The 23,235-nt window shown below is 36.3% G+C and overlaps 1 protein-coding gene and 1 pseudogene across 2 annotated transcripts in view; both read left to right on the forward strand.

Moving 5' to 3' along the window:
- Nucleotides 1-18,198, forward strand: part of LOC114534810 — a 48,975-nt gene extending 30,777 nt beyond the window's left edge. For both annotated transcript variants that reach the window (XM_028556283.1, XM_028556284.1), the window contains exons 2-3: nt 13,268-13,381; nt 13,910-18,198. In XM_028556283.1, the coding sequence (XP_028412084.1) occupies nt 13,941-18,020 (4,080 nt within the window). In that variant the 5' untranslated portion in view covers nt 13,268-13,381; nt 13,910-13,940 and the 3' untranslated portion in view covers nt 18,021-18,198. The remainder of the gene's footprint in view (nt 1-13,267; nt 13,382-13,909) is intronic.
- LOC114534834 overlaps nt 1-23,235 on the forward strand; it is an 89,751-nt pseudogene that overhangs the window by 37,295 nt on the left and 29,221 nt on the right.

Raw genomic sequence — 23,235 nt, forward strand, 5'->3', positions numbered from 1 at the left:
GTGGAATAGATTTTCGAAGAGGAAGCATTCTCTCGGAGGAAATATTTCTCTTGACCTCCAACTAGAATTCCTCAATGGGATTTTCAAAGATGTCGTCAAGAAACTGGGTCCCAATGCCAACCCTAGATCCATTAGCAGAATTTGTAATGCTATGAACGTAACAAAAAAGTTGACTGAAAATTTTGACAGTGCTATGGCCCTCTACAAGAGATCAGGAAAGCATTTCCGCAAATCATGTAGTGCTGACTTGAAAAAAATTGTGAATGAACTTTTGTTTCATGAAGCATTTGCAAAAACACCAGGAAGATCGTATGGTGCCTACTCAGGGATCAAACCATCAATTGTGTCAGATTTTAATTTGCAGAGGTTTTATGGTTGGATCAATGGCCACAAGAACTATATGATCCTTCATCGAAAGGCCAGATAAAAGAATTGGCTGATGTGAACTGCAAACAACAAACAGATATATTGCACAAGGTTGTTGTCACAGTGTTGTTTATACAGTAGCATATTGCATTTCAACCCTTTTTGTATACCAATGATTTACATACCATTTGATGAAGCTTTTGATGTAGTTTCAAACAAGATTCAATAGCTCAACATGAAGTTCTCATATGTTTTATAAGCAAAGCATCTGACTGGTGTGGGAATCAAAGGGCAAATCAATTGCTTAGTTTATTAAACAGTTGGGAATTTCACCCAGAAATATTAAATGTTTTAAAAGTGTGGCCATTGATGATTCATTTTTACCCTCAATTTTACCCAAAATAAGAAACTTGTCAAGGGACCAGCCAAATACCAACATGCACTTGATAATAGTTATAAATGATTTCACAAAATAGTTTAACTGTAAATAGTATGGTTTACAGTGCACTTGGTGTAGTTTTAATGATTTCACTAAATAGTTCAAATGTAAATAGTATGGTTTATAGTAAGCAATAGATGTTTAAGATGACATGATATCATGGTATAGTAGAAAGTGTAATTTATTTACTCATGACAGCAAGGTTTTCAAGGAAACTATCATTTCCATCCTCATTTGAATCATATAAGGACTCTGTTTCATCAAAGTCATATTCATGACTATGCCAAAGCTCATGAAGACTGGAGTCATCCTTCAGTTCCTCTCAATCCATTTCAATGTCAGAAATTTCTTCGAACATTAACATATCATGCTCAACTGTAATGTCACCAAATACTTGTGAAATAATATTCAGTACAGCATATGCATGGTGTCTTCGCCAAATTTCAACATTTCGTAAAACATCTTCTACTGTAAAAGGTTTGTGGCATGTTTATAGAATTTGGATAATCTGAAGCCAACCAAACTCCAGAAACGCATTAGGTACACCTACAGCTGATGTCATACCAGACATTTCCCTCTCTATTAACTCCTTCTTAAATGTTATAAGATTTGCTCTTAATTTTTCCTTGGCATTTGCACTTACTGCTCTTGTTGCATACAACTCTCCTGAAAGGCTTGGGATATCTGTAGTTTCTTGGATAGCAACAAGAGGCACTGTGCTACAATCTGCTAGTCCACATTAACATTTTGCAGCACAAATTTCACAACACATATGCGAAGGGCCATCACTGCTATGACTGTAGCCAAACTCTTCCATTATCGTTTTGCGAAGACATACAGAGTCTTCGTTTGATAAAAATGTTGCCATCTTTGCTGAGCAGCAACTTGACAGCAATCCATTGTAAAGAATAATGCAGTTACTGGGTTTTCCATCTTGACCAGCTCTCCCACTTTCTTGTACATATGACTCTAGGGTGCTTGAGGGACCAAAGTGAATGACTTTGTGAACACATTTGCAATTTACACCCATGCCAAAAGCGATTGTAGAAATCAAGACACGAATGTGGCCAGCCTCATCTCCAAACTTGTTAATGATGTGTTCTTTCACCACATTTAGGGTGCCTGCATGGTACATTTCAACTAATCTTTTCTCAGGATCTGTGCTACCATGATAAAATTTTTCTTTTAAGTTTAACTGAAACATTCGAAATATTAGTCCACACTGTTTACGGGTTCGACAATATATCAGGGTGCGATCTGTTTTAACCCCATTATGGTAAAGCTCATCAATAAGCCCTGAAAAGACCATCTCAAGAGTCAAATTATTGTTGATATACTGAACACTGTAACACAAGTTCTCACGGTCAGGACTCCTTTGTACTGTGTAGGTGCTCTTTTTTTGAAGTTGTAAGGAATTAAATATATATTCTCTTGTTGATTTTGCAGCTGTTGCTGTTAGGACCAAAAACTTTAAATGTGATGGCATCAAAGATCTTAATTCGCCTAAATTACCATACCATTGTCGGAATGGTATGCTTTGTCTACCATGTCCCCCGTCACTTGAACCCCTAAAATGATAAGCAAATATAACAGATTTAAAAAAATAGATATGTGAGCAAAAAGGCTATGCATTGAAACTTACCATTGGGCAATACAATGTGCTTCGTCTACAGCCACTCCAACAAGATTTTTTACAAACAATTTGGAAGAAAATATTGCTCTCCATTTGCTAGTCGAAAGAAGACACTTAGGAGACGCATACACATGCGAGTATCTCCCTTGCATTACAGTTTCTATCACCTTGTCTTTAGAATCGTCCGTAATACAAACGGCAGGTATTCCCAGATTGGTCAAGTAAGCAACCTGTTCTTCCATCAGCGATTTTAAAGGCGAAATCACAACCAATATGCTTGTGCCGTTGTCCTTTGGCTTTATGACATCAGCAATAATTTTATATTTGCAAAAATAATTTATTCAAATTATTTAGCGACTAAACGAATCAAAACGCTTGATCTATCGTTGATACGTTTGAACCAATCACGTTCAGTTACTTAAATCCGTGTAAGTGTTACGTCACCGTACACGAAAATGCCCGCAGTTCAGCAGACTGAATTTTCCCCGTTTAATTTCCGGCCCCCTAATTCAGTCTGCGAGCAGGCTACGTTACAGAAGATTAAGTGGGATTGAACTGCCCTGGATGTTAAGTGAGGGTTTGAGTTTGGAGATGAGGAGGCTTTCATGAATCATGAGCTCATGTTTGTCAGAACGTGAAGAAAGAATTTTAAAATCATCTAATTCGGCAGAATGCCCTGCAGTGGTTAAGTGGGAGAAGATGCTGGACAAAACTGGACTAGATGACGGTTTTCCAGTTATAGGGGAAATTCCCAAGTATTCCGATACTCTGGTGTGTAGATGGCGTGTGGTTTGACCCACGTACGATGCGGAACAGCATCGACACTTGAAAAGGTATACAACACCAGATTTCAGAAACCTGGGAACTTTATGCTTAAATGGAAAGAAGGAAGAAATACGTGTGGTGGAACGAAAAAAAAGCGAATATTGAGATGCGAACAAGCAGCTGCAGCATTACAAAGTCGAGTAATTTGATTGCGAATCTGAAGCGACTGGGAACCAGTGAAGGGAAGGCAAAAATAGGCCATTTTCTTTGAAACTGTGTGAATAAGTGGTTTTGGCTCAAAGGTATTGTTAAGGAAGCGACGAACTAATTCGTCAAACATATGAGCGGGATAACTATTCAGGTTGAAAAAATTCCTGACAACCTCAAGTTGGATATGAAAATTTTCATAACTAGAACAGAGGTTGAAAATTCGGTGAAGTAAACAGGAGATTAAAGAGCGTTTATATTCAACAGGAATAAAACTGTGGAAGTTGGTAAAAAGACCGGTAAAAGTGGGTTTACGATAAACAGAGGTGGAGAATTTACCTCTTGAGCGAGTTATTTCAATATCTAGGAAAGGCAGCTTTCCGTCTCTTTCCAATTCAGATGTAAAAGAGATATTAGGGTGCTGGCAGTTTTTAACAGAAAGAATCATCAACATAACGTCGATATAGAATAGGTCTGAAAGAAGAAGGACAGTTGATTTCTCATGGAAAGACATGAAAATATTGGCGAAGAGTGGTCCTAGAGGGCTACCCATAGCCACACCATCAATCTGCTGATAAATCTGGCCATTAAAGGAAAAATGACAGTTTTTAACAGAAAGAGATAAGAGTTTGGTGAATTGTGAACGATCAAGGCCTTCAAAACACATACAGTTTGAAAAAATGAGATCTGAGATAATCTCAATCATTTCATCTACAGGAATATTAGTGAACAATGATGCGACATCAAAACTGGCCATAACTACATGGTCTGAATCAATGTCACTGCTCAACAGTTCCTGCATGAACAAAGAAAAACGAGTCCTTTATGACAAAAGAACTGATAGAGATTGGAGTAAGGAAAGGAATGAAAAATTTAGCTATTGCGTACGAATAGTGATTGATATGTGATAGAATGGGCCTTAAAGGAATAGAAGATTTATGAATCTTTGGAAGCCCGTATACGGTATGCCAATGCGTGTACCAGTGGGATACAGTTCATTGTAAGTTCTTTCGTTGATGCAGTTGCTAGCCTTCAGTTTCTTTAGCAACGCTTTAACTTGATTCTCACGTTTCAGGGTGAGTTTAACCCACCTTTCCGACACTCTCAATCACGTGACCCTGCACGTGTTAAAAACAACAGCGACTCGGACAAACAAATCGGACAAATCGTATAGATTAGTATAACGCGCGCGTTAAATCGGTGAAGAAAAAATAATATTTTGTGTTTGTGTTTGCGAAAGAAGAAAGAAATCGCGGAAATAGTCGGAAAGGATCTTGTGTGATTGTACATTGTAGAAAGGCTGTTATATTATAAGCTGAAAAACGTCTTAAAATCAGGGACGTGCAATAGCTAGCCTTCTTCGGCTGTGATTATTAATATAAAATCATGGTGAAAAGATGTGCTTGGGGTACTTGCAACACGGATTCTCGTTATCCTGAAAGGTTGATTAAAGACGGAATACCTGTAACGTTTCACCATTTTCCTTCGGAAAAGAAATTTAAGGAAAGGAGAGATGCGTGGATCCGTGCTTGTTGTCGTGCGGACACGTTTGTTTGTTCGAAGGACAGCTACATATGTAGCTTACATTTTGTTGAGAAGACAGGGCCAACAGACAAATACCTTGATCCCATTCCAGCCACGGCAACCAGGGACAAGGTTTGTAATTTGTAATTTTTGTAATCTTACGTTGTACTAATGTACTTGAATCTAAGAGCTATTTAAAAATTTTGCGTGTGCGTGCATAAATTTAATCCCAATATAAAATGCAAATGAGAAGCATTGGTAAATCATGCATTATGGTATTAGAATATCGGTGTACGTTTATAGATTAAACGTCTTCGCAAAAAAAGAAAATCACCGACTAAGAGATTGGGCTATGGGAAAGATTTAGGACAGAATCGGACGTACTAGCTGCTGAGTCAATGTTGGTACTTTCATCTGAGGAAAAGTCGACTGATGGCAGAGATGAAGCTGTCGATGCCTTACTATCGTTGTCAGCTAGTATACCAGAGGGTTTGGTAACAACAGCACAAGATTCTGTTCATGAGGAGCAGGAATCATCAAGTGAAAAAGAGGAAAAGAATATTAGACCTTTAGACTGTGCAACCCAAGTAAGCTGGTGACTTTTACTGTTAAATTTCACTGTTAATTTATATATTATTTGTTATTGTATGTTACATAATTTTTTATATTAGTCCATCCATTTTTAACTTGGTAATTTTTCCCTGATAGACTAATATTACATTGGACCATATGAAGGCTTTCACTGATAGCCAGATGATGTCTCATCCAAAAATGTCCAGACATTTATTCATGCAAAAGGTAGAAAATCCTAAGAACACAATGCACTATACAGGTTTGTTCAAAATTATAACTTTTCAATAACCTTATATGAAGGAAGAATAATAATTTGTCATTTTCTAATATTTATTGTTATATATTCAAGGCTTGAATATAAAAGTTCTTCATGCACTTCATGATCTTGTCAAAGACAAATCAGAGAGAATGCACATGTGGAAAGGGGTTAAAAAAACAAATGATAAAGATCTTGATGAGCATTACCTCAAGGTTAGTGGCCATGGTAAAAATTGTATTGCTAATACATTTAAACTAGCCAGAGCAATTTCATAATGATCAAATTTATTTTTTAGCAAAAATGTAACCTCACAGCACTGTCATCATGGGAACAACTGGTGTTAACAATGGTTAGATTACGTCGTAATTTAACAATTACAGTTCTGGCAAATTGTTTTGGAATTTCAAACTCAAGTGCAAGCAGAATCATCACTAGCTGGATTTTGTTTTTGGTAAAAGAACTTGAATTTTTAGTGGATTTCCAACCGGTATCTCAGTTATCTGGAATAACACTTCCTGAAGCTTTCAGGAATTCCTAACTTAAGAGGCATAATTGATTGCACAGAATTTTATGTTGAAACACCACATCGTTTGCCTAGCCAGAGGAGCACATATAGCAGCTACAAATCAAGGAATACTTTCAAATTGTTGATTTCAATTTCTCCAATTGCACACATCAATTTTGTGTCCAATCTGTTCTCTGGCAGTATAAGCGACAAAGAGATTGTAAGACAAAGTGGCTTTTTGGAAGCATTGGAACCTGGTGATGCTATTATGGCTGACAAGGGATTCAATGTGCAAGATCTATTTGCTCTTCGTGAGACAAAATTGATTGCCCCACCAATAATGAGAAAGGGTGTAGCATCTTCAGAAGCCTCCACAATGACCAGAAGAATTGCAGCATCTAGGATTCATGTTGAGAGAGTAATCAGAAAATTGAAATGCTTTGGTATTTTAAGAGGTATCATGCCATTGACATTGAAACCTTATGCAAGTTCAATTGTCAAATTGTGTTCAGCTATTGTAAATTTACAACAAAGCGCTATTAAAATATAGTACTTTTATTCTTCATATGCTTCATGTGTATTTCATTTTATACTTTTTCAACAATAAAAGAGACTCCAAATGCTTTTTTAACATAGTGCGCTTATCTTCAGCTTCTTCTGGCTCGAACCATCTATGCTGAAGAGAGCAATAGCCTTCTGGCTCAGATTCATACTCATCCAACTCCTTAATTCAAGGAAAAAAGTAGTTTAGTTATTGCAAACTTATATCCAGTAGATTACAGTTGCAAAAAGTTGCAATATACCTGCAGAAAATACTTTAAGAAAAGTGATATGTAAATGCCACAGTTGTTGCTGTTTAGTGGTTGCTGTGGTACCTGTAAAATTAGTATGATTCTTTAATATTGATGTATCATGTAATTCATCAAAATTACCTCAAACAAAATTGCTCATAACTTGATAGTATAAGAGAATTATTAAGATTTAAATCATGCTTTAGTAATAAATAGCATTAAACAACAGTGTATTGAATGCTATAACTGATACCTTCAATGCTTTGCAGGAAAGATTCAAATACTTTTGCTTCACACCAAATTTTCTTGAAATGTGTTCCAGGAAGCTTAAAAAGAATATATACAATTTCCAAAGTTGGCAAATACTTTATTAATTAATAGAAATTCACATACATGTACATATTTTAAAGGCATGAACTATGCATTATATATGATATGAAGTAACAAACCTAATGATGTTAGTACACTCAGTATTCCTCAAGTTATCATCCCATGTTAATGAGTCCATGACCAAAAGATGCCAAGGCGTGATCACAACTAATAGCCAATGTTTGCTAGGAAAGTTTGATGTACTCATTAAAAATTAAATTATAAATTACATTATAAAATTTAAATTCATTAAATGATACATTACCTTCTATTAATAGGAATAACTAGGTATTCATCATTGATCAGTCTTGGTGGAAAAAACATCTCTCCTTTTATATTTCGTTCCATTCTAGAAAATTACACAAAAATGTTGCATATATACGTTATGTCAGAATTTACATGTATATATATTTAAATTTGTGCTCAACATTGGCATTACTAACCGTGACAATTTATTATTTCCTTCTTGTTCCCCACATAGAACAGTGTAGAAAAAAGTGCTCATTATTTCAAATTGGCAGCTTAAATCCCTGATAAACAAAACACTACGTAAGAATTCTATTAAAATCATAATGAAATGGCTCAAGACGTAAATTTACTTACTCCAATAAAACTGATACAATGTTGTCATTCAAAAGTCCTTGGGGTTTCAAAGTTTCAATGCAAGCTTCATAGACATCAACACCATTACATCGAATAGATAACTGGTCATGTTCTTCATTATTATGCTTATCAGTTTCATCATCATTGTTATGTTGGAGGTTGATGGGATTAGTTTGTGGAACAATATTGGTTGCAGGAGCACCATCATTATATGTTGTATTCTCAACATCCATTTCTTCTAAAAAATGTTTAATATAATAAATTTCAAGCACTCTAAAAAGGACCATAGAAAAGACAATAATAATCTATTGTAGATTATTTATTTAAATACAATGTATGGTACCTGTTTGTAGGTGAACATTTGGGAGTTGTTGCTTCAGTAAACATGGTAAAACATGGTTTAGAAGCACATGTTTTGTATAATTTGCATTATATGGCACCCTCACAATCCAAATACCTTTGTTAGTCCATACAACAAAGTCACAGTTTTCCAACTCCGCAACAAACATTTGAATTTGAATTTGGCAATAATATCTGCTTGATTCTTTCAATACCAAATCATTGTTGATCTTTTCTCCACCAATTTCAGGAGTAAGAAAAGCTTCTTTAGGAGTAATATTCTGGTGCTTCCAAGGACATTTATACTCCACAACGACATCAGGGCAGTTATCAGCGCAGCCACATGACCGAATGTTATCCAAACTGGCACCTATATAAGGCTTCTTCTTTGATAACAACAGACCTTTGGAAACTAGGGACAACTTACAGTGGTTTTTAGATTCCACCTTATGATAGCTCTCGCGGGCACTTTCTTCATGCTTTAAACCCCAACCTCTGGGGTCTGATGGTGCTTCTTCTGTGGTATTGGCAGCTTTTGAAGTGGTTAATGCTTTGAGCAAAGACGAAACATCTCTTCGTTTGCCTTTATCCAGGCTGTTCTGCATGGTAAAAACTCTATATGCAGTGGATCCAGAAATGAGGCCCATCTTCTGTTTATACCATTCATCGCATGTCGATTGCCCTAAGGTTAACTCATTTACTAAGTTGATCTCCTCCTGGCTGTGTGTTAAATTGCTCAGAACATCTTCAGCTGCAGCTTTGGTAAAAAATTCTTGGCCTGATTGTTCAAACAGTTTAATAAGTTTTTCATTTATAATTCCATTTCCTGAAGAAAGTTCATTGGGTTTAGGCACACATTCAATCGAATTAGTTTCATTCTCGTTTCTAGGTTCCTTTTCTTCAGCTGAATGTTTATCTTTTTCACCATCAAGCTTAGAAAGTAATGGTAGAATAGCTGAGTTGCACCCACTACTCTCTAATGAATGTGTAAACTGTTTTAGAGCCTCGTTTGTTGGACAAACTTGGTCGTGTTCGTTTCTTAAATCGGTATTTATATGTTCAATATAAACATGTTCTCGCTTGGGCTTTTTTAAAGGAAGATCACAATGTGAAATCTGCAAGTCTTTAACATCACAAGGCTTGCTATCAACAGTTGGCTTCTTGGTCCAAACACATGGCATACTTGTTGGGCTGTCCTTATCGCGTGTATTCAGTAAATCATCTAAAGAATACATGGCGGCAGCAATATGCTTGCAGCCACCATCGCGACCTCCCTTACACCGGCATCGGGCTTTCAGAACACTCCCTCTGTTTGCTCCTTTACCTTCAAGTATAAACCAGCAATCGTAGAAAGGTTTTCCTTCATCTGTCTTATCTTTCATAGCTGGCTTAACTTTACCCATATACAGGTGAAGTCTTTCATTTACCAAAGTCTCAGTCAACAGTGATTCGACATATCCGTCCTGGAAAAGACGATATTCGTCGAACGATTTATATGCCGCCAATCCTTGTTTATCGTATTCAGTCGAATGATAAATAAGATAGTTGAAAATATCATACAACCCAAACGGCGGGAGTCTGCGAAGTTGTTTGCCAGGTTTTTATGAGATGTGAAAGGGTTATCGATTTCCATTTCATTGATGTAAAACCTCTCGTTGTCCAAGGTTTCTTTTTCTTCGAAACTGCGACTTAATGGAATCATCATTTTGTTTACGGCAGTTGCTATTTCCACTAATGCAGGTTTTAGGTATCCACTCACACTAACACCGCGATTTTGCAGATACTCTTTTAGCTGTACAACACTCATATCCTTGAAGTTTTTCGGCTCCGAGTCATTAGAAGACATATTTCTACCTATTTCCGCGATTTCTTTCTTCTTTCGCAAACACAAACACAAAATATTATATTTTTCTTCACCGATTTAACGCGCGCGTTATACTAATCTATACGATTTGTCCGATTTGTTTGTCCGAGTCGCTGTTGTTTTTAACACGTGCAAGGTCACGTGATTGAGAGTGTCTGAAAGGTGGACTGCGTCGTCTTTCAGAGGCTCAAATTTTGAAGTATCCGACAGGATTTCGTCCATCTTCATATTATAGTCATCTTTGTTGAGAATTACAACACCGTTACCTTTGTCGGGTTTCATAATAACAACGTTGCTATCGCTCCTAAGGTCTTTGAGAATGTTCAGTTCTTCCTGTGTGTAGAAGGTGTTAGGTCGATTGTAGCTGCGGAAACCGGAGCTACAAATTAAGCAAGAACCAATCAATACCCATTCCGTTTTTTTCCCTGATTCGATCAAAGTTAAGTTTAAAAATATAGCATACATTTACATTTCAGTCATCATGTTGAAAATTGAAGGGTCCTGGAGAGTCAAATTAAAATCAAGCACTTACATACTATTCTAAATCAAGGCTGCTTATTTGAACATGAATATGATTTACAAGTACTTTTGCAGAATTCATAACCAATGATTTATTAATTCAGCTTTCCTGACTTCTGTTCAGCTGAAACAGTTCATTTATTGGCAAAACTGAAAAGTATTTTTAAACTACTTGCATGTTTGAATATTCGAATCCATTGAAAAGGTTCATTTCTAATCATTTAATCGAGTGTTTAGTTGAATAACTTTTTTGACAACCCCAGTGTAAATGATAGTGAATAGGAACCGTCATCTTCTTGAAACTTTATGTAAAATATAGAAAGCCTGACTAGAAGCTTCGAAAGAACTCGCGGTCTTTTCATAGTATTAATATTATATCCTGTGTCTCTGTATAAAACATGATGATAGCAAGCTTGTAAATATTCACAATGGTTTCAGAATGATTTTGAAATAGATTAGAAATATCACTGCAAATTGTCTTCTATTAAAATATCGTGAACCGACAAGAAGCACAGAAATACCGACAAGAACTCCGACAAAAAATTATACTAAGGACAGACAAAAACCGACAAAAAATACAGATAGCGCGTGCTGAACGTGAACATTATTTTGTATTATACTATTATTAGAGACACGCACAAAGTTAGTGGTAACTTTGTCGTGGGTCGTGTTTTTTCTCACGACTCGAGGAATAGCACTTCACTACTCAAAAATTAAATAATTATTATATCACCTATGAAGTTATGTAATATTTTAAATACTTTATTATAACTTTTTGGCACCGAAATGAACTTAGAAAATAACGAAAATATTCATAATATCGCATTTAAAGGCAATTATAAATTTTCGGTGTGGAAGCACTGGCTTCAGTCGTGAGCTCATGGCGTGCGGAAGCACAAAAAGGCCAACAAGACAGGCCCGAAATTCGTAATATTTTTACTGTTATTGTAAAAATAAAGTCGAAGAAACACAATATTAGCGTCTATTAGATCGTTATCGATGATTATAAGCTTTCTGTCAGTAATTTTTAGCTTGTTGTCGGTTGTTGCCGCCATTTTTGGGGTACTTTTTTCAAAAACCGTGAGCGTAAGACTTGGTAACGGCGACTGTCTTTAATTTTAGGCTGAATTTATTCTTCTAATGGTCCGTTTATTCCAAAAATTTTGATGTTTAAACATAATTTTTAAATCCATTTCAGAAGATTTAAAGTACCCCAAAACGTCATCGTGAGAAAGGCTAATTGCATTTGTTCGAATTGCATTCGACGCGACCAAAATGCGACATATAACCTAGGCCTAAACTAGCCAAGGCCATACCTAGATCACTTCATTAGTGGTGGTTTCATTTTTTTCAATCCTGGTCGCACTCCAGTACATTGAAATGATATAATTAACAAATAGATTACAATGAACCGTTGTCTGTTCAGTTATAGATACACGGTATGACGTCATATGTGATAAGAACAAAAAAAGTGGCCACGAGCCGCCGTTTTATATAATAAAACTGAAAAAAGTCCAAAATTAAACCGGTAAAAAGAAAATTGCTGTGACGTCATTCCGTGCTTCTGTCCTCTTATAGATCATGGCTCTCGACCAATGAAATTGCTTGAATTCTTCACGTTATTATATAATCTGCTGTAGAGCATATGAAATAATACAGTGGTGAGTGGCTCTATCTGTATTATCTATAATACCTGTTTCCTCGCCTTCCCCGACACAGCTAACCCAAGCCAAATATAAATGCATAATATAAATACATAAGAGATGCCTCCGGAGGAGGCTAGGTTTCCTCACACTAGTAGCAATTTTCATGTCACGTCCGCGTCGTAGATTTGGTGAATCTTAAACTCACTTTTTTATTAAGTGGGGCTCACCAACTGCATAATATGTTGCACAAAAAATATTAATGACTGTTGCAGAATTTAGTAAACAGCATTTACATAGTATGCGCAAATGTATAGAGTTATGGTCGTAAATTCTATAATAGTGTAGTATCATATAGCATAGAAAATGGAGGTTTTGAGGTAGCACGTAGCAGCAACCGCGAAACCAATGTCCCACAGAATAACGTAAGCGGACGCAAATGTGGGTTCTAGTGGAGCAAAAACTACAGAAAAAACATCCTGTAGTTCTGTAAGAGATGCGTCAGCGAAATGCATCATTGATTGGTAAAGCATCCTGTTTTGTTATTATAAATATAGGTTAAAATCATTGTTGTAAGTTAGTTGTGCATTAGAGCGTGAATTGTTGTAAAGTGTTGATTCCTGAATAAATGTAAAATTATATACAGTCCCAGATTGAACGATTTTGGAGCAGCGTAGCGGAAAATCAGACTTGTTTGGAGATTTTCAACAATAACCTCTTTTTACATATTTAAAACTGGTCTTTGGCTCTACGTTTTTTTTGTATTAGTGTAAACACTCAATTTCTGAACCACATTTGATGTGCCTGTTTTGTGTATCATTTAAATCATCTGGATCCTTGTTTAATATTGTTTCTGTTATAATTTTAGGAGGAGATCTACCATTATTTTGCTTATACACAATGTTGTATAATGTTGGTTGAGTGTTTACAGCGAGGACAACTCAAAGTTATTCAACTCGTGTGAGAAGTTCTCTGAGTCAAGGTGCGAATAATTTACTGAGTAAAAGATCCGTTTAATGTCGCTCCCTAATCTGTTCTACCTAAAGCCCCGTTTCCACGTAGTTTGATACAAGTGTAACCAGAAAATGTTCAGTTAGTTGGGTGTATTCTTTCCAACATATCTAGCTGTAGCACAGAGTATTTTTAATGTTAGTACTCAGTTAAAGTTAGATACGTTGAAAGAAAAGGCCCTAAACAGCTAAAAATTTGGTTAAACTACAGGGTCCTCGAGAATGATTTTTTGTAGCATCTTGTTAAAGAATTTCGAAATTTTTGACTGCAAAAGTAAAAGCAATTTATTTATTTATTCTTAATATTTAAAAAATGCTGCCTATTAGCACTCCCAAATCTCCAGTAGATTAATATCCTGTCCACTGACGTATTCAAGTGAAAACGCTTTTTACGTGCTGATATGTACTTTAAAAAGCTTATAATTGATAAACCATACAATCTTTGTATAACAACAGTATTATAAGAATTATCATCCTGACAGTTTGTGTCTTTGGTTTAGGGGATTGTGAAGTTGATATTTAAAGACAACAATGGATCCATTGAGGGCTAAAGCTAATTATTCCAGGGTATGTCATTTGTTGGTAGATAAAGGTGGAGATGTTTTGAGAAATGCTTTGCATGCGGTGCATCCACCTTCCACCTTAGCTTCCGTATTGAATGCAAACAAGAAGACCTTACAGAGAATACGATACAGTGTAATTAAAGCCTCGCAATGGGATCTACTCTTCCCAAGATCTGGTGCTCCAGATTCAAACAACTTTGATATTACCTTATTGACTGTCCTGCTCCGAAATATTTGTGGATTGTCCGCACCAGCCACCGGATGGAATGTGATGCCTCCAGTCAGCGATACTTCTATATCTGCAAATATTTTAAGAGTCAAAATGTTTAGAAATGAAGTCTATGGTCATATTCCAACTGCTGGTTTGGACGACGTAACGTTTGAAACATTGTGGAAAGAAATTTCTGTTCCGTTAGTCAACTTGGGAATTCCTCAAATTGATATTGATGAATTAAAGGTGGCTCCTCTTAGCCCTGAAGAAGAAAGTTATATTGAAAGATTGAAAGAGTGGAAACAACAAGAGGATCTCCACAATGTCGAGCAACTCGCTAAATTTAACTTTACTGGAAAGATTAATGACCTTTGTACAAAATTTCAAGATGGCACCAGAAAGTGGTTGTTTGATAAACTTTCAAGTTGGTTTGGGAGTGAAGAATCCAGGGTCTTGATCCTAACTGCAGGTCCAGGCGTTGGAAAAAGTGTTTTGTCTGCAAAGCTTTGCGAGCTTTTTAGAGAACGTGGTCAACTCGCAGCTCACCATTTCTGTGACTTTCGAAATTCTGATTCCAGCAATCCTCAGAGAATCCTCCAGTCCCTTGCCAGTCAAATGTGTGATAATGTTGAAGGATTTCGTGATAAACTAACTGAAATTATTCGTCGTGAACATTCTCGTGACTCGTTGTCTGACGCATTTCGTGTTCTTTTGAACGACCCCCTCCATGCCCTTGACAGACACGATCCAATGTTGATCATCGTTGATGCTTTAGACGAGAGCAAAACTGACGAGAAAAGCGAATTATTGGAGTTGATATCTGAGAGATTTTGTGAACTGCCTGATTGGATTAAGATATTCATTTCAAGTCGGCCAGAGCTACAAGTACGAAAGATTCTTGAACATCTTCACCCGTGGGAAATCCGTCCTGATGACGAAGATCACAACCACGACATAGAGCTTTTTGTTCGTCATAGTTTACCTAATCTTTACGGTTATAGTATAAGGTCAGTTATTTCAAAGTGTGAGGGATCGTTTTTGTACGCTTATTACTTGGTCAGTGAATTTAAAGAAAAGGGCGTGGGAATTGAACCCGACCTAAATGATTACATCCTCAACGGTATTTCCGGATATTACGAAAAACAGTTCAAACGTTTGAAAATAGGCCTCCAACATTTCAAGCAGGATGCCTCATGTCTCTTAAACAGTTTGATCAATGTCGTTGCCGTTTCTAAGGAACCTATGCCAATAAAAATTCTTCTCACATGCATGGGTCTCTCTAAAGACGAATTTAAAATACGTAAAGCGGTTCTTGACATAATGTCAGAGATTCTTCCAGTTTACGATGGGTGTCTGGCAGTTTATCATAAGTCATTATGGGATTGGCTGACATTGAACGGTTATGAAGAACATGAATTCGTTGCAGATTTTTCAGACGGCAATATACGTCTCTGGCGTGCTTGTAAGAAACAATTCTGCGAGATAGATGCTTTGAAGTCTGTTTTAGAACTCCAAATTTCAGCCGAGAATAGGTACGCTTTAAAACATGGTTGGAAATATTTGGTCGATGCAGGCGAGGTAGAGGAATTTCATTGGTTGGTGCATGTTGGTATAAACGTCTTGAAACTAAAATTTTTTGATCACCTGAACAGTTCTTTTTTCAGGCAAATTCTTGGCACGTACCGTTCTAAACTTTCCAAGGATATTTGTTGGGGCCTCATGCAATACCTTTGTTTCTCTGAAATGGTAGAAGTTAGCCCTGGGAGAGCAAGTGTTAAGACTTATGAAAAAGATCATCTGCGCGGAATAGTTGAGACTTGTGAAGAAGATAGTTGTTACGCATATTTGCAAGCACTTGCTAATGGATACTTTGATTTTTCACAAGGTGCCGTCAATTCCAAAAGTGTAGCTAGGGATATCTTGGGTGCGACAAATGAGTTTTGGATAGAATATGTGACAACTAAAAGCAATTCTAATTTAAGCATTTCCCTCGAAGCTGTGGTTCCATACGACTCAAATTTTAATATTTTAGTGTCACCGGACCAGACGATGCTTGCTTGCATACTTGGGGAAAAAGTCCAAGTGCTTAAAATACCAGATCTTACAACTGTCTTTGAGGCACAAATTACTATTATAAGACCTCTTTGCCAATTCTCTGCCTTTTCTCCAGACTCTTCGTATTGTTTATACAATTCAATCCGGTTCTGCATCAATATTAAAGAAAAAGAAGAGGTCCCCTTCATTACGCACGGCCCCAAAGACATCAGTTGCTGTTCATTTTCTTCATGTGGAATGAAACTTGTCACATTAGAGAAAACGTCAATCAAAGTGTGGAATGTAAAAAGCAAGAATATATTGGTTGAAGTTGAGAACGTGTATAGTGAGAAGTCTTATTGTTTCTTTAGTAATTGTAACTCGTGTATTCTTCTTTGGTCAAGGGATGAGGAAAGATTTGGTTCCCCAGTCTTAGATCACATGAACGTCTTGAATTCTGAAACTTTAGAAAAGACTGATAACAAGAATATTCGTGTTGACCAGAATTTGTGTAGTAATGATTCCTTTCAAATGTTTTCGCCGCGTTATTTGCTTTCCGACTTGAATGTTAAAATGAAAATGAATTATATCTGTTTGCCATCTGGTGAGAAAGTTATAATTTCCAATAAATATTGTTCAAAAGTTTTTGTGTGGAAAAACAGAAAGTGTGTAGCATTTACAAGTGATTTGAAAAATGATTTAGCTTTGGTAGTGTACGATCTCATAAATCAAAAGATCGTTGACGTGTTTGAGATAGGATTTTTGCCTTATGATACTCGTGTCAATTACATTTCGAAATTAGAAGGGACGAGTTTCCTTTTATCTTTAGGATTTCCCAAAGTACTCAGTGTTTTATCCTTCAAATCTCTTCTCGAATGGCCTGATGCTACTTTTCTTGACAATGCCCAAATAGATTGCTGTGCACTATCTCCAGACACCTTGTATGTCGCGTGCTGTTTTAAAAATTGCCTTCTTTCAATAAGAAGTGTCGAGAGTGGGGAAACATTGCAAACTGTTGCACTAAAACAACGAGCATTAGCATGTTGGTGGTCAGAGTCGTACCTTTGGTTGGTCTGTGATGGTCTGGTTGTTAAATATCGCTATGAACCTAGGAGTGAAAATATCTTAGGAAGTCGAAGTCAAGATGAAGAATCTATTGCAAAGTTTAAGCGTGTCCTTGCATTTAAAAATGGAGTTCTTGTCATTGACTGCGTTCGGGAACTTTCTATTTTAAGAATTTGTAACGAAAAACTGTGTTACCAAGAAACACCGTCATGTAGGTTTACTCTCCCTTCTGCGGCAATACGTTCTGATGGGTGTGCTGTTATGTTATTCAATACTTATGGTGTTTCACCTTATGAATTGTGGGAAAAACGTGGCAACACATGGATTGTACGTTCAACCGGAGAGTTGGGTCTACCGGATCTACTGGATATTTGTTGCTGGTTTTTATCTGGTACAGAAACTACTTGCAATGCAGTGTTCTTGACAAGAGATAAATTGTCTAAAATTCATTTACTTCCTATTACTTTCCGAGATGGTGTGAAAAAATTTCATGAGATTGAAAACTTTAGTCTGGCTGTTTATATCGATTCTGATTTGTTCGCTATTTTCGCCAGTAGATGGATACATTTTTTTAAGGCGTCGGAAGGCAAAATAATATCTTCCAGATACATTGGTAATCTTTTTTCTTTTCCTCCTGATCCATCTCCTTTCTTTCTTCCATCAACGCGTTCCCTTCTGTTCGTTGACAGAAATGGCAACAAATATTTAAAAATTCATAATATTGAAAAGTGTCTCTAAGATTTCCTTTCTTGATGTCAGTAGTTTAGAATCCGATTTCTTGTTTAAATGCGAAAATCATGGAAATCATTGAAACGTTTTTTTAGTTTTTCCTTTCGTGATGTAAATTGTTGAGCATGGAATTTCTTGTTTTAACGGCGAAACGCACGAGTTTATGAAAATTTTTGAACTGTGTAATATTAGTTAGAAAGATGTTTTTAAAATATATTTTGTAACCAAGAGATTTTCCTGCTTTGTGTTTTTATAACCTGCGTGTGAGATCGATTAATTCACATACTTCCTTTGTGTACTTGTGATAAGCGTACATGAATATCCAGCTTCTTACTTGTTAAGCGATCAGTTTATTCTACACACAGGAATTCAGTATAATAGCCCTCTTTACTTGCTTTACTGTTCCTAACGGAAGACGATGAACGGAAAATCCTTCTATAATTAACATGGATCATTATTACATTTTTTCCGCTTTGGGTAAAAAAAAAGCTTAAAAAATTACGCCGTGACTAAAGGAATACATTTTCAATTGTTTATGTTATTTTCCTGAAAGTTAAAATTATAGCTGTCTTTATGTCACTAGATATGAAAACATGATTTCTTCCATTAGAAATTAAAATTTAAAGGAAAATATTTTCGTAGCGAGGCAAACGAAGCTATAAAATTAAGGATATTTTTGTTCATCTTTCTTAATTTAGTATACGAGACTTGATTGAAAAGAATATCAATGAAGGTTTAGGTCAATGATTTACCTGGACTAAAATAGCTGGAATGTGTGATGAATTATGATATCTTTACTTTTAGAATTAGTTTCCTATTTTGTCAGGAAAACTTTTATCCCACGTTTTTAGCATTCCTCCATTTTTATATTCTAAAGCAATTTTTTGAAGCTCCCCTGGAAGATAAAGAACATAAACCTTTTGGAAAAGGACAAAGAAGCCTGTGGGGAAGTACAATTTTTTGGTGTAGTCAGGCTATAACCAGGTCGTAATTTTTTCGAATATTAAAGTCATACTTTATGTCAAAAGATACAAAAAACGAAGTTTCCTCAATCAAAATTTAGAAGTGAACAAATTATTCTGGAATTTTTCCAGCATATAGAAAACCTGACTAGCCTCGTTTTTGTGTATCCCGCAATAGGCCTCTTGCTCTACTTCTAATAGGTCCATGCATAGTGATGGGAACCCGCGTCATGATTTAAGGGGCGGATTGCATGGGCGATGCTGGCACCTTCCCTATAGTCCATTATAGTCAATTCAAACGTTTCCGTTACATGCAACCGGGTCAGCTCGAGCTGTGGTTGTGTCAAGCGGGCCAGCACGGCTCCCCGACATGGGCGTGGCGATTGGTAGGGGGTTGGTGTGAGGGGTGTGACACCCCCTGGTAATTCAGCATGATAAAAAGTTGGTCAAATTGCTTTGTAATTTGTAAGCAATTGAGCAAACATACAACAACATTTGTCTCAGTATTTATGAATCTTTAAGGCTCGTGATACTCATAGAAAAGTTGACCAAACTCCTACTCCCAGGTCATTTTCCACTGTCAAAATTGGGTCAATATTAAGTGACACCTCCCTCCAATCCTAGCTCGTTTGCCACGCCCCTGCTTAGTTGCCGGGGTAGCAGTTTCGTTTGAGGCCAGCAAACTGGCCTAAAAGCACAAGAATAAATATCATACTTTAAAACCTGGGAAGGATTGACATTTACACAATTGATTTCAAAAAATTTCGGTAAACTATCATTCTGAAATCACTCATGTAGTCGTTTGCTAGGCAAACGTGCTATCCCGGTCCATGTAATCAGCCCCTAAATGGTATGATTAAATTTTGATTTGTGAATATCAGCGATGCCTGCAGTGATTTCGCAGCGATTACTCATGGATGCGGTGATTTCGCGGTGGTAACTTCCTATTTCTCGAATATATTATTTACATTATTGTATAACCGTGAAGTTGCAAGATAAAAGTATTTGTCATGCACATGCACGATGTAATTTACCACTTATGTTTTTCTATACTCCATATAAATACAATATATACACATTTTTAACTATTTTATCTCTATGCTTAAAGCAAATATTAGTTAAGTAAATTAGCTTGTAGGTACACCACGTAAGTAAGTATTGTAGTTGCTTGTACAGGGTGTCCCAAAAAAACCGAAAACTATTGAAATCACCCATAACAATGCCATTGTTAGAGTTTGAATGCCCAAGCACTCTGTTGGGCCCACAAGTGCATAAATCAGGGTTGCCATAAGCATTTTTATGCATGCATATGATGCAGTCAAATTTGCTTGTTCGCAAAAATGATATTTATCAACAATATTTACAATTTACAAAATATGGATAACATTATTTAAATGTGCATCTCAAGGACCATGACCTTCGACATGTCCCCTTTCTCTAGCAACACAAAGCATTTAGCATTTTATAAGTTGCATTAATTCAAATTTTAACAATGAGTGATTTCAATAGTTTTCGTTTTTTTTGGGACACCCTGTAGTTTAAATATGACTCGATGCTGTCGTTGTAACGGGAATGGAGGGTGTAGACAAAGAATGTGTTTGTAGAACGATCCAGTTTGCATTAATTGAAAGCCTGGAAAAACGAACGATTTAAAAATAAAAAAGCAGCTCGTCATTTTGTTTAAACTGTTATGTTTACGAGAAAACTGTATTACGTATAATCATTATATCATCTTATAAAATTTATATATAATATATTCATATAACCATATAGCATTCTCTTCAGTCAGACTTACATGCATGAGTAAGCAAATAGCTATCCACACCTTATCTCACAAACACGTAACAAGGTGTCGACCACAAACCACGATAGAATGCATGTGCTATAACGCGCTGTATTGCGTACGGGAAATGACTTGTAGTTTTAGTTTAACCAAGCGTATAAAGTCTGAAAGCAACCAAACACGGGCAGAGAAATGCGTAAAGCATTCTTCGTAAGGCCGCAGTGCCTAAATATTATATTGTAAAAGCAGAGTACTAAACAAAAGGAGTTGAAGTTGAAGACAAGGCTTTGTGGAGTTGTGCTCAGACAGAGATAAGTCAAACGTTTATATTATATTCTTAATTAAGGTTATAATCTTATAGAGACGTTAATTACTGTTATTGGAAAGTTAAGGAATAAAAAGTTATATATAAATGTAATTGACTCACACTGTGTTTGTTGCGAGTAGAAACAGAACCAAAAGCGAGTATTATCAAAGTTTATAGGACCACGCTCGTAACAACTGCTTCTGACATCGCAATCACCCAATGTTTGCTTTTGTTTTTCTGTATTAAAGATAGAAAGAAAATGGCACAAATTAATTCTGAAAGGCATATTTAATTGCTATTGAAATTAGTAAGATGGCTCTAGACGGTTTTAGCTAAGCTATATAATGCAATATTTTGGTACTTTTTTATCAAATGATACATTTTCTACAAAGAGACCTCGGTCCGATATCGATCTCTTGGTAAGAAGTTACTAACTCACCCCCAGTAAGGTTAAAATTTAAGTCAGGAAAACTGAGGAATTTCACATGCACGCCAAGGAATACTTAAATTTATTCCACAGACAGTAAACAGTCACTGGTTTGATAATTGTTATTTATGAATTATGTGGTCAAAAAACAAACGAATTAGTTCGTCATATTTCTTCTGTTAATACGATCTTTTAATAGATTTCTGATATCCGCTCTGTTGTACTTGGAATAAAAATTATTACTTTGTTTTGATTGTTTTTGATTGTGTAATATTGAATCGTTTTATATTAAATTTTTCAGCATTCTCGTTCCTACGGCTACACCCTAAAATATTTATCAATAATTACTCCGGCGTCAGCGACCGAGTTGAAAATTCGCCTCGGTTTTTTTTTGGTTTTTTTTTAAATTTTTTTTATTATTATTTTTCGTCGTCGCAAGTCTGTAATGGCGCGAAATGTACTAGTATTTGAAATGTGTATGTGATTGGATTTATCTATGTCCCAGTCTTGTCTCCCAAGAGTTGTGGTGCACAGCTTTGGCTAATTTTCCGATGCGCGATTCGATTTCGCTCGCATGATACGGCAATTCCTCCAAGAGGAACAAATAAACCGTTCTGTTCGATTAAGTTTAGATTGAATTGGGGTAAGAATATATTTAATACATTTAGATTCTGGTCCTATTTTAATAATATCGCTGCTATTTCGCCGTTTAACAACATGTGGCCGTGTATGGGCGCGTTGACACGTCGCAGTTTGCACAGGATTGAACATTTACCGAGCGTCAGCGAGGCAGCACACTATTCTTGACATTCTGAGGTTTCTCCAGAGTTCAGTCGACCCAGGCTTTTGCGCCGATTTATGTATTGTCAAAATTTGGATCTGTGTCTGTCTGGAAAGATGTTTGTCGTAATTCCGGGGGCATATATTAAGCTTCAAGTTTGTTGGAAGATATAGGGGGGGATTCGATTTCGAATAATTTTTATTGCGTATGCAAATTCGACATGCTTAAGTCCGAATGCAAACCACAAAGCCGATTGTACGAAAAAATTCTTGAAAATATACAGGTAAGTATGGCTTTATTTCTTTCTGCTGATATCCATCAAGGCGATGAACTTTTTAGTATTCATTCTAGAGGCAAGCAATGTGCTTTTATGAGTTTATCGGCGCTTCTTACAGCCTGAAATTTTCCCTTATCGTCGTGGTCAAAAATTACATTTAATAATGTCTTATTACAAGGAGACAAAATGTACCTAAAAGCGCTGAATAGTGGCTTTATAATGTTAGAATCGGATGAATATTTTTTGTCTGTGGGAAATTTACCGATTTTTGTGAATGTTTCACTGAATATCATCTGCCCATTGTCATATTTGTGGTGAAACCCTTCAGGCACAAAATATTGTTGATCCACCCATGGTGGTGGAGCTGATTGAGGCACAAAATGTTTCATAACATATGGAACAGAAATTCAAGGTCTTGTTATAACAGATCGAGAAATTGAGTGCCACTACTATGACATTCACACTGCACTGTTAAACATATTTTCAGATGAAAGTTATGCTATTATTATTATATTAGGTTATATGATGGCCTTGATTAAGGAAACAGATGATTTTTATCTTATTGACTCGCATGCTAGAGATTCTAGTGGCATGCGTGATCATAATGGCACTGCTGTTGTCATGAAATTTTATAATATTCTGGAATTAGAGTAATATTTGTATTGTCTGTCAGTTGGACTACATGCC

Source organism: Dendronephthya gigantea, unplaced genomic scaffold (assembly GCF_004324835.1).
Source record: "Dendronephthya gigantea isolate DGI-Jeju-01 unplaced genomic scaffold, DenGig_1.0 000107F, whole genome shotgun sequence".
Taxonomy (NCBI): Eukaryota; Metazoa; Cnidaria; class Anthozoa; order Malacalcyonacea; family Nephtheidae; genus Dendronephthya; species Dendronephthya gigantea.